The sequence below is a fragment of the Cololabis saira genome, chromosome 16 (assembly GCF_033807715.1).
Source record: "Cololabis saira isolate AMF1-May2022 chromosome 16, fColSai1.1, whole genome shotgun sequence".
NCBI classification, from domain to species: Eukaryota; Metazoa; Chordata; class Actinopteri; order Beloniformes; family Belonidae; genus Cololabis; species Cololabis saira.
This window is the reverse complement of record NC_084602.1, coordinates 25,539,050-25,551,615: the sequence shown is the minus strand read 5'-3', so window position 1 is coordinate 25,551,615 and position 12,566 is coordinate 25,539,050. Positions and strand designations below refer to the sequence as shown.

General features: G+C 44.8%; 1 protein-coding gene across 2 annotated transcripts in view; it reads right to left on the bottom strand.

The window, feature by feature from the left end:
• The window catches only part of LOC133462783 (formin-1-like), a 58,628-nt gene that overhangs the window by 11,346 nt on the left and 34,716 nt on the right, over positions 1–12,566 (bottom strand). For both annotated transcript variants that reach the window (XM_061744223.1, XM_061744224.1), the window contains 7 exons: positions 11,240–11,301; positions 11,067–11,155; positions 9,470–9,599; positions 9,232–9,378; positions 9,066–9,125; positions 8,851–8,971; positions 1,397–1,489 (listed from right to left, as the gene is read on the bottom strand). In XM_061744223.1, the coding sequence (XP_061600207.1) occupies positions 1,397–1,489; positions 8,851–8,971; positions 9,066–9,125; positions 9,232–9,378; positions 9,470–9,599; positions 11,067–11,155; positions 11,240–11,301 (702 nt within the window). The remainder of the gene's footprint in view (positions 1–1,396; positions 1,490–8,850; positions 8,972–9,065; positions 9,126–9,231; positions 9,379–9,469; positions 9,600–11,066; positions 11,156–11,239; positions 11,302–12,566) is intronic.

Below are 12,566 nucleotides of genomic sequence, written 5' to 3'. Positions count from 1 at the left end.
TATAGTTAAAAAGGTGGAGTTGAATTGGTATTTTTTTTTAATCGTCATTTTTATCGTTATCGGGATAAATGCCAGAAATTATCGTGATACATTTTTTAGTCCATACCGCCCATCCCTACCCCCTTCCTGTCTGCAACTTGAATAAAGGGCCACTAGAGCCACAAAAAAACTAAAACCTGAAGGCTGTTGAGCCACAAATCCTGCTTGACCGTCACATTGATGCCGCGTGAGCCACAACCCATGGTGGCACATGCACGCACCAACACAGGCCCTGCCTTTTAATCCCTAGTTTAATTGACTCTGAAGGTTTTGGTGGGTTTTCAGACATGTCATGAACCCGAGAGCTATTTGAAGACGTGATAAAAGCAAAGAAAGAAACCATGACTCAACCTGCAACGCAGTTTAACAGTGTGTTGCACGTTTACTGTGGGAAACCACCGGAGCAGCAGGGGGCCGCCGGTGTCCGGGTCAGAAAGCGGACAGTCAGTGAGACGATCAGCATCTTGGGGAATCTCCGCTCCCGTCACGGTGGTCCCCGGCGGTGACCAGGCCAGGGCCAGCCGGGCTTTACAAGGCCGCGGCCAGAGATGCCCCGCCAGCTTTATGGAAGCTGCGAGTACGTGAGAACCACGTTAGGGGCAATGTGATCCTTTCTACAGGCCTGTAAGGTTCCCCGTCCTCGTGCCGTCTTTCACTGCGCAGAGATGCCCTCGCTCAGCGAGAACAACCTTCTCCACCAAACAGAGCTCCGCCTAAAACAATGACGTCTCCTTCTTCATCATAAAAGGTTTCACACTGCGAGTCTGGGTGGAAACGGGGCCTTTCCAGCTCCGCACCGCCCGTTTCATCAAATCCTCCGTCCAAACGAATCTTTGAAGACACTGAGAATTTTCTTAACACCACAGAAGACAAGCCGGGGCTGAGCGCAAGCATCCATTACTCCTATCTGACGGCGCGGACGCAAGAGTGTCATTGTGCATGATTTGGGGGGAGTGGGAGAGATTAAAGCAGCTCATCCCTCACTGTGACTGACGTTCCTCCAGCGCTCTCAGTGGGAGTGATTATTTAGTGACGACGATCAGTTAAAACGAGCCAGATTACGCAAAAGTTTTTATTTTAAAACTAGGTGACAAGTCATTTTGGCAGCTTGTAGCTACAGCAGTGATTTAATGCGTCGAGTTTCCGTGGTAATGTCTGACTTCTGTTTCTGTTGGCAGCTCTGTGGTGCGACGGCTTCAGCTTTCATGCACAAGAAAATAACATATGTCAAGTGTTTTATGAGAAAATCAATTTTTTTTTCCTCCATAACTTAAGTGACAAAAATAAAGCCCACAAAATGAAGAACAAATGATGAGTAATGTTCAAGCAGTGACATTTATGACGCCGCCAGACGTACCAGTAGATACGAAGGCCTCCATCTTTTCCTTGAATGGCTGCAGGTGTTCCTCGGAGGAGTTGGCGCACACTTTCTGCACTTCCTTCTCACAAGCTGGTAAAGGGGGAAAAATAAAAAAGTGAGAGAAATGATTATTGGTCTGCAGAAACCGCAGGAATGAAGGTGCAAAGAGTAGAAAAGGGTGTAGTGAGTTATTGCTTGCTATTTCTGGGGTGGTGAAGGCACTAATCGTGATTTATGGACGTGTATCTGTGGTACTTATGTATGTGACATGGATATACGGACACATCCCACCAGATTGAAATTCCCTGCTGGCCGACGCCGGTAGCCGGCCAACGGGACTTTGTAAGCCGTGTCCAACGACACGCAGACCAGAGACCGACGGTCCACAGTAACACTAAATAACATCTTAATTATTGTTGCCGTTGTGGAATCAACATGTGTAAATCAAAAAGGACATGACTGGCCAACTTCATCTGGCTCAAGAGGAAAAACAAGCAGACAAACCTTTTTGTTTTTTTGCAGCTTGTTTTCTTTGTTTGTTTCCTTCAACAGCTGGCAAAAAATATGGACTCGCTACACTTTGATAGGTACTAGACATTTTGTTTTATAGAAAATATGCAAATCATAACAAATGATTTTAGGATTTTTTTTCATATATTCATAAGACTCAGTAAACTGGCTGAATGTAACTTGTAATTATGGATTACTTAAGAAGGGTTAGGACTAAATCAGCTTTACACACACAAATATATATATATATATATATATATATATATATTTGCACATTCGGTTTAGATTCATTTATTTTGTGTACATTCATTGAAAACAGATTCACTTATGTATATAGATTTACAAGGGGTTCTACATGTTCAAAATGTATGTGTATTTATATCTATTTATATCTAGATACATAGATTCATAGTAGTGTTGCGTTGTTATGCTCTCTCCAACAATTTTGACGTGAATGGAATGAATAAATAAATTAAATATTTAACTGAAATAGCTGAATCTTCTTGGGGAAACACACCGCAAAAAATAAAGCTGTCATTTATGGCAAACTTTGAATCGAGTTGAAGGGAAAAAAACAACGGAATCATCTTTTAATTTGCACTTGTACATGCAATAGCTGCAAATGTCAGCATGCAAACGAGTGGGCAGTTAAGCGAACGCGGCTGCAGATCTTTATTAGCTGCTCCGCCTCGCTGACGGACGGGAAACTTGACAAGAGAGCTGTCAGGTAAAGCTGAAGGACAGGAGGTCATTCAGCACGGGCTGCGGCTAAAGATGTTGGCTGTTCCCCGTCAGCTCGGTTCGACATTCGGAGCGAGTCGAAAGAAGATGGAAAAATGGAAAAGAAGAAAAAAGAAACAAACAGATCTCGCCTGTTTGTCAGGATGGAAAACTTGGAGCATTGTGCGCTGACATTAGAAAAGGTACGACAAAAGAAATGAAAAACAAATAAGAAGAAACGGGAGTCGCTGTCACAACTGAGCTGCAAGAAACTGGCCGAAGAAAATATTTATACAGAGAAAAGCCAAATGTAAATCATCATTATTACAATAGTAACATTCAGTGATGAATTATAAATCTGCAATGGGCAACAGTATGCAGTAAAACTTTATTTGGTGCATGTCCAGTGGGCTTTGTGAAGACTGCTGCATGGAAAAAGGGATTTGCAGTGGCTGCACTTTACTTTCCTCAACACATCAAACTGAACGAGGCTTGGTGACGATGACGATGATGATGATGCATCTCGCATCTGAACTTTCGTTTAGAAAAAGACTAATCTCGGCCGGAGATGCAGTCCACATCTAGACCCAAGCGAGTGTCTGCGAGCGGCTTTACAACAAAGCTGGAACCCGACTAATGAAGATGATTGCTTTTTATTAGTGAAGTCGATGCCTGGATGAGCTCAAGCTGTGACAAAAAGTAGCAGCGGAAACTTACGCGAGTCTCCAACATCTTCCTCATTTCTATCAGAAACAAATGCCATTCATATGATTTTATTGAAGGCATATTTCACAAGTCTTGAATGTTTTCTTTTCCAACAAAATGAAACAGCTCAATGAACATCCTCCAACAGCGGTAACACTAGATTCTTTGCCTGAGGTTTTAAATCCAAATCTGGATACAGGTTTTTATTTTTATTTTTCTTATTCAGCCTTGAATGAAGTATGCAGCATTGGACTGTTCTCTTTTGTGTTTATTTGCCTGTTTCCTATTTTCCGCTCTGTTTTACAGCCCGCACCACCACTTCTCATTGTTACTACACCAGCAAATTTATTCTTTCCAAACAAACTGATGCAAATGGACTCGATTCACCGGTTGCTGAACGTTCGTTTCGAGTCATACGCCTGCAACATCAAACACAGATGTCGTCTCAGAGCGCTCGCTTCTTCACATTTTTGTTAAATCTGAAAGGTTTTGGTAGAAAAGTTACTTATTCAGGGCTAAAATACATTAAAAAAATAATTAATGGATCTTCAGTATGGCTGTTTTATTCTATACTCTGTCTATAAGCTTACTTTATTTATGTGCCTTTAATTTCCTCACACAGTGAATGATTGTTTTTCTGTGTAAATTAGAAAGGTTAAACTGATGTTACACTTTTTTTCCCGGTAATCTGCTCATTTCACCTGCTACTAACAGGTCTGAAACTTTAAACCACTTCCACCTAATAAGTTGTGTAACATGTTGCTCCAGTTTCTGATTTCTCTACGGCTCTTTACGGTCTAATAAATGAAATCATTTTGCGCTGCGCTGCAGTAAAGCGGCGTCGTGCTCCATCCTCCAGTCCTCTCTGAGCACGTGAGTGCGGCAGATGTGTTCGCGGTACTAGGATGGCTTTTTTTCCGCTGCCGTGCCAAATGATCCAACTCACACGAGCTTAGAGGAAACAGCCGTGACCGAGTGAGCTCCAGTCGAACATTTCCCCATTTCCTCTCCACTGTAAGCCCAAGGTTCAAATACACACAGGCGCCTGGTGAAAGAACTTTGGCACAATCCTCCAACCTGTAAGTCATTAATGGCTGCTATAAATACCTCGCCTTGCCTATGACTGCATCCACAACAGAACAACAACGTTAACAGGTCTGGCCGCCGTCTCGCTTTGCTGCTCGTGTCGCTGCTTTAACATGCCAGTTTGTCTCTGGCTTTGTTTGCAGGAGAGCTGCTGCACCTGCAACAGACTATACCTCAGCTGTTACATCTTTTATTTATTAGATGTCTTTTCAAATTAAGGAGGAAACATGACACGCAAGCATTATAATCGAGAAGTAATTAGGTACAGCCTCGCGGTCTGGATGCCAGGACCCTTTAAATACGGCGAGAGCTGGCAGTTGCCAAATAAAAAACAGAAATCAGCAACCATATAAACACAGCATTCAAAATATTCTGTTTGGATAAACCACGTTTCCTCAGCAGAAATCCCCCGACTCAAACGGACCTATTAAAACAGTGTTCAAAACAGCAAGGCTACAATTTAGACGCAGCTCGCTTCCAAATGTGGTCCAGACAGCGAAGGCCGCAAAGAGGAAGCCCACAAAAACGCAACAGCTGTTGAGAATAAAAACTAAAAGCTTCAATTTGAGACATTGTCTCTTTTTTTTTTTTTTTTCAAAAAGTGTGTTCACAGGGAGGATTCTCCTGTTAGTGCCCGAGTGACGCCATCAGGACAGACAGAAAAACCTGAAATACTACAGGCCTTTGATGAAAAGAGGCTTTTGTTTTATGCAAGTAAAGTGCATAAGCGGAGCAGTGAGTCAATATAAATACTGTCAAAACTAGATGAAGGACAAAAGGGACAGTTAGACAGTAAAAATGTTTGCTTTAATCTGTTGTCGTAGTCAAATGTCAGTTTTAACGTCTTTCAGAGGAATCGACCCTAACGCTTTTAAAATAAAGAAAATCTTGTGATTTTGTCATTAAAACATTCAATTAAAGTGTAATTAATAATTCAGAGATGCATAAAATCAATGAAAATCATTGAAAGCCGGAAAAAAAAAAAAAAAAATCTAAACTCACCGAGCAAAACAAAGCATCTAAGGCGGTCACGTGATAGCAAACCGACTAGACTTCATTACAGTACATCCAAAAAATCAAAAAGATAAATCAAAACCTACACAAGTGCAGCAGCTGCGGCCTGCTGATGGCCCGGCCCGTCCACTCACGGAGCCACAGGGGAGCCGTTTATCACCACGGTCGGGATCATAACGGGAGCCCCGGCTCCAATCTTTAAAGCCCTTCCTGGGTTACAGCGGAGGACCAACACAATCAGCAGTTCTGGAACGGCTACTGCTAATAAAGTCCATAATAACGGATCGCTGACATCAGTAAACAGAGGGTTTCTGTTTCATTCGTGACTAAATCATTAAGAAAACCAGCTAAAGTTTTATGGGTTGCGCTAAAACAACTAAACCAGAGAAAATCGTTCATATTCGTTGTTTTTTCTTTGTCTGTCCCTTGAGAGCGATTTGAATTACAGTGTACAGGAAAACTCTGAGCAGATAAATGCGCGTGGCAAATGTCCCAAAACAGTCAGCAGAGACTTGCAAACGTTGACCAACGCTGAAAAAAAAACACCGTAGTGTATCGGCTGTGTGAAGTTTGAAGCCACACGTCAACGATTGAGGGTAAAAGCGGAATTAAAGGGAAGATAAAGAAGCAAGGACGCCAAACATTTCTGCTGCCTGTGCCACTGGCGTTTTAATATGTTCTCAACATATCAGGCAGGAAGCAGGAGGCCCCTGCTGCAGCTACCGGCAAATTAAAGCGTGATTTAAAGAAAACTGTCAAAAATGCATAAAGACACCACAAAAATCTCCACTCCAGCTATTTGATGGATGGATTTAGCAGCCAAACGTAGCAATAACCTCCGATCCCTGAAGCTATGCATCAGTGAGAGGGTAAACAAACGACAGCTACCTAGAGGGGAGGAGAGGGGACGTACCACACGTCATCTGTTGGGGCAAATTTTCAGATGTTAAACCAGTAAAGGGCTCAAGTCCCAGCAGAGTTATTTATACCTGGAAACTGAATCCTCTCACTGATCCCCCAATAGTCTTCAGTTCCAGCAGAAAGTCTGAACTCTCCTTTCTGAGGGATAAAAAAAAACTATATCCCCTCGGCCCAGCCAGCCAAGAATTGCCTCAGCAAGGAAAAAGTAAGTCTCTCTCCCTCTGCTGTCCGTCCCCCTTAAATCAGACAAATAACTACAACTCTCCCTTCAGGTTTCTACTGAAGCTCCAACCATGACTTCAAAATTCACACATTAGTTGAAAGAATGGAGCCAAGGATGAGTAAAAACATGTTTTCTGATGACAACAATTCAGGAAAAATTTACAAACTTATAAAAAAGATTCACAGATCTATTCCAAATTAAAAAAAAAAAAATAGCAGTCCTTTTCTTGCACCATCATTTTGGACAGATTGGTCCCGCAGTTTCACGACTTTGCATGGCTTTTGTGCAGCTCGGTCTCAGCGGAGGTGACGGCACCTCTGCAGGCCGACTTCACACGAGCGGCTCTGAGAGGAGCCCCCGTCGTAAAACAGACCTCAGGCTAAAGGCCCTGCCTGAACCTGACATTAAAGGCCATTTAAAATCAGAACACTGTCTGATTTGCTAGAGCGATGAATGCCTAACCCGGGCCAGGCCTTCTGTGAAACACTAAACTCCCCTGAGCAGCAAATGAGCTCTGACTGTTCCTTTTTATTTGATCCTATTTCATTTCAGTTGCATCCCTGCCCGTCTGTCTGCTCCAATTACGCAGCAGCTGAAGGAATCTTTTCATATGTCGTTACCGGTCTTAACGCGGCCATTTAAATATCTGACATAAAGAATAATATGTAGCTTTAATTTGGACGGGATTTAGCAATGGAACGCTCGTATTTAATGCGACGTAAAAACCAAACGTGAGACATTTGTCTAAAGTGCAAAGTGCTACAGTAGGTCCTCCTGGCCTCTCGCTCATCCCTCTCCCCCGAGTGGAGCCCGCAGAGAGGTCATCACCCTCTCCCCAAACAGGAAGCCCCATCAAAAGAGGATCATGTTTCTGCACAGGCCAGTGAAGAAGAGGGCAGCCAAGCGGACGGCGACCCGCCCCTGAGCATCGCCGGGGACCAGCCGAGCAGAGCGGGTCACCACTCCTGCTCCTGCACCCGCGTGCACAGATAAATACAGTATCTGCAGGAGATCTGTGCTGGATGCACGTGTGGAAACGTGAAGTTTGGGGGGAAATGTGCTGGAAAAGGTGACTTTTTCTCACTGCTGGCAATGAGTCTCCTGACCTTTGACCCGAGTCTGGAGGGCGAGACGCTGCCGATCAGCGCGGGATCAGGTGAGGGGCGGGCCGCCTCGCTCGCCAAAGTCAAACAGCGCATGTAAACCGAAGTGTGATTCAGTGCTCGCTTCTCGGTGTCAGACAGCGTTCACGTAGCGGATGGAAGTGATCTGTGTTAGCGTTATAATTAAGACCAGTTGGCTTCTTTAGGCCGGTTTATAATAGCCAGGCATAAATATTTATTCCAGGCGGCTGGAGAGGATAAAAATGGTCGGAGTCATAGGTGGAGCTCAGCAAACGTCCAGAATCCCCAGCGCCGGCCCTGCGACGCCAACACCCCCGAGGACTCCCGTGCCAGACTGCGCTGCAGCAGAGATCAAATACGAAAGCCCTTATGTTGCATTTATTGTCTTCAGGTCTTCCATTTTTCCTAATAAATGAGTGACAGCTTGAGGTGGGTCTGGGTACTTTAGTAGACTCTTTGTATTTCTCCCTCAGGTCAGAGAAGAGAGGGGCTTTAACAGCAACGTGGAGCATATCTAATTGCTTTCATATGCCGTATTATTGCTTGATTTAAATAACCACAGACACCCGGGGACTGCGGGGCATCGCCTTTAACCTCTGCACGGCCCTGCCGAAGACTAAGTGGCTGCCTGGGCTGCTGAGCGGCACCGCGGCTCGGGTGCAGCGAGAACGTTTCATCGAACTTTATTTATTTATAAGTCTGCTAACCGTCGCTGTGATGATGGAACGCCATCGTTTCGTTTGGAGCTTGTTAGTCCTTTTATAAAAGAAAGAGAAAAATCTCCTGAGGCAAATACATAATGATGTTTCTAAATATTTTGCCATCGGTGCCAAAACAGGAGAGCCTCGGTGTTATGACGAGATTGCAGTCGGGATACAATGTTTAGGAAAGTTGGAAATAAGAAATCTGCTGAAGGTCCTTGAAAACGTCGTCAAAACCTTCCCGGGCGAGGGGGCGGGACGGCTCCGCGGGAGACGCATTTATTTTTCAAACTGCTCTGGTGAAAGATGCGAGTGTATACAATTACGGCGCCTGATTGGGAATAAAGCGAAGACGACCAGAGCAGTAAAACTCAATCTGGTTTCGTTCCTAAGCCCTTTGTCTTGTGCGTGAACATGAAAGCGCGTATCCAGCAGGGCTCCGCTCACCGGCTAGATCCCTCTTCAGCTTCCTGACGTCTTTGGCGAGGTCGTCAAACTTGACCTGAGCACCCTGGAAGAAGTCTTGAGGCTCCGGCAGAGGGAACACGCTCTTATCTGTGCCAGCGTGCTGGAGAAAACAAAAAAACATATGAAAGTGGAGTCTTGAGCTGATTAAACAGTGGGGAAAAAAAAACCTTTTTGATGCAACTGATCTTACTTACTTTATCGTAATTGCGCAAGTAGTATAAAACAACATAATCCACCAGGTTGGTGCGATTGTCCTGAAGGAGACATGATGGACAATCAAGATAAAAGAAGATGTCGGAGCCCATTACTGTAACACTCACCAGAATGAGGCACCGTAGTAAGCTTTTAAGTGACGTTTACCCTGCTCTTGACATCCTTTAGCTTAGGGAGGATCTCCAAACCAAAGCCGTCAGCTTGACCCCTTGTCCTGTTCCCTCCGTTCATGTAGTTCCCGAAGGCCAGGACTAGACTCATTACATCCCGCAGGTTACTGCATTCGAGCAGCTCCTAAGGTAAAAACACACACGGTTCTGTTTGTAACCCTTCAGCTGGCTTATTGTCGCCTGTGAAAGCATGCTTGTTTACGTGACTTCCTTACTTTGCAGAGATTGGAGATGATCTCCACCTTGCGACGTAAAGAGGACATGGTATCGAGGAACACCGACTGGAAGATGATGCAGTGGGCTCGGCCTGCGAAGTCAGGAATCCGGGAGAGCTCGTAGAGAAACCTGGAAAAGGAAAAAAGGGGCAGGAGGAGCCGAGGGAGGAGGAATGGGGTGTGATGTGTTATGACAGAATTAAACAAAACGTCTCACAGGAAGAACTATCTAGGGGCCTTGGCAGGCCGAGCTTCCCCGAGCGGCCCGGCTGAGTCAATGTTGCTTTTTCACAGGCGGCCGGGCAGCTGATAGTCATGAGCGGTGCTTGCTCGGCTGGGTTTGAAAGGTCCGCGGGGTCGGGTGGAGGGAAAGCAGCGAGCGGCGCATGGAGACTGATCAAAGGTAGCTCTGGCCTGATGCGGGACGACTTATGTAAACAGTGCCGTGTCGGAGGGGAGCTGAGCGGTAACATCCTGTGTGATTAGCCCCCGCTGATGGAGGCAGACACTGAGTAAGGATGACTCAGGCCGCTCTAGTGACAGCTCTGGTCAAACATGGAGATGGGAAGGCCGGGACGCTCGGCACCGCTGGGTCAGCCGGCTTGGAGTTTGCAGACACGTCGTAAAAACTAGGTACAAATACAAACTAGGGATGGGTGGTATGGACTAAAAAATGTATCACGATAATTTCCGGCATTTATCCCGATAACGATAAAAATGACGATAAAAAAAATACCAATTCAACTCCACCTTTTTAACTATGAATCTATCTCGCTCTCAGATCCGCCATGTTTGTTACACAAAAACGTCATCAACAGGAATTTATCTATCTTTCTTTCTTTCTTTCTGGCTCATTTCCTTCCTACCTTTCTTCCCTTCCTTCTTTCCTCCTGCTCTCTCCTTCGTTCTTCCCTTCCTCTTTTCTCCCTTCCTTCCTCCTTTCTTTGTTTCCTTCCTTCCTCCCTTTTTTTCCCTTCCTTCCTCCCTCCCTCCCTCCCTCCCTCCCTCCCTCCCTCCCTCCCTCCCTCCCTCCCTCCCTCCCTCCCTCCCTCCCTCCCTCCCTCCCTCCCTCCCTCCCTCCCTCCCTCCCTCCCTCCCTTCCTTCCTTCCTTCCTTCCTTCCTTCCTTCCTTCCTTCCTTCCTTCCTTCCTTCCTTCCTTCCTTCCTTCCTTCCTTCCTTCCTTCCTTCCTTCCTTCCTTCCTTCCTTCCTTCCTTCCTTCCTTCCTTCCTTCCTTCCTTCCTTCCTTCCTTCCTTCCTTCCTTCCTTCCTTCCTTCCTTCCTTCCTTCCTTCCTTCCTTCCTTCCTTCCTTCCTTGAGATGACAAATTCTTATTGTGAGGATTGTTTTTGACAGTTTATCGTGAACGGTAAAATATCACCCATTCCTAATACAAACGTGGTCCTGATACAAATATCACTCCTTTTCTAGTACATAACTATAGAGTCACTGAGCTTGAGCTACATGTAATTACATGCATATCTAGCTGAATTAATGATAAATAAGGATCAGCAGCAAATGTATTATGATACCACTGAACCTTTAACACCAGAGCATCCCCATTATTGAAGCAAAAAAAATCAGAAAAATAATCTTACTGTTCAGGTTTGTCCAGCAGTTTCACTTCATCTTCTTTGGAGGTCTGATAATGCCTCGTTATTTTCTCCATCTCATCACTGGTGGCCCTCTGCGAAGGACACCAAACAAAACGTTCACAAAGCTTCGCCCTCCTCAGTCAGCGCTTACTAACAATCATGACACGGTTACTTACATTTTCAAACAAGGCCTCAACGGTCTCCAAATCCACCACAGAGTTGTCCACGTTAAGCACGGCTGACAAGGAGAAGAGTAAAGAGAGTGATTGTAAACAGTCAGTCTTATGAAAATGGGCAGAAACGTCGGGCCGAGCGAGCCGCCTTTGAGGTGCCGACGGTGACGAACGAGCCTGAGCAGAGACGTGAGCTGATAAGATAGATCCCCGTATTATTGCCAAGAGTTTGACAGCACAAAGTTATGCATGTGGCAAACTGTATGTATCAAAGAAAATGGAAAGATTTTTTTTGCTATTAACACAAGTTCAATAAACTCAGTTAAGGACGAAGATGATTTCAACAAATACATTCAATAAACAACTAACCATAGAAAAATGGAAAAGTACTGTAATGTTTTAATTACAAAACGGTACATAAACTGCAGTCATCTGACATTAAGGAACTTCAAATAAATTAAACTGCAATTTCTCAACTTTATGACTTGGTCATTTCTAATTGCATTGAATCTTTGAATTTTTCCAAACAAATGACTCCATTTTGCAGTCACACTGTTTTGAATTTGGTTTCAGTGGTAACAAAAGTAAAATCTTCCAGCAATATTAAAGCAGACTCCTGACCAGCTGCAGGTATTAACACATAGCTGGTAAATTCAGTAAAAATACAATTTCTGAAGATGTAATGCCATTGATATTGCACCTATGCTCGCGTCTGAGTGAAAAAAAAAAAAAAATGGAAAGAAAGAATGCATAAACGACAACAACAAAAAAGAATATTGAAACGAAAGTTGGGGGCTACTTGTAAACTGAACCACATCTGTCCCACAAATCCAAATGCACAATATAGAAACCCCAGTCCTTGAATATTGGCACATGGGGTGAAGCTGGCAGCGCGGCCAGGCCGTGGATGCTGCAGCCACAGAAGCCTCTTCTCTCCTCCCCTCCCTCTCTCTCAGGGCAGCGAACTGGGGGACGAAACCCCTCGGCATGGCTCAGAGAAGAAAGCCTGAAACTGCTTAACCTCTGAGCCCGCAGCTAGAACCACCGCAGCCAACTAATGATTATGGTGGTGGTGGTGGTGGTGGGGGGGCATGGGGGTGAGGGGAGGCAGTCGAAGGTGAGTTGTGCAGGAACAGGGCGCAGGATGTTGTCTTTGCCAACAAGTGCAAAAAAAAAAGCAAAAAAAGCAAGGATTAAAAAAAAAAAAGAGAAAATATGGACATGAAAAAAGGAAACATTGCTCCTGTTCAGACCGGGAGAGGTCTTGTGGGTTTACTGCTTTCTAATGGAAGGAGGGGGAGGAGGAGGAGATGGGAGGGATGGCTCCACT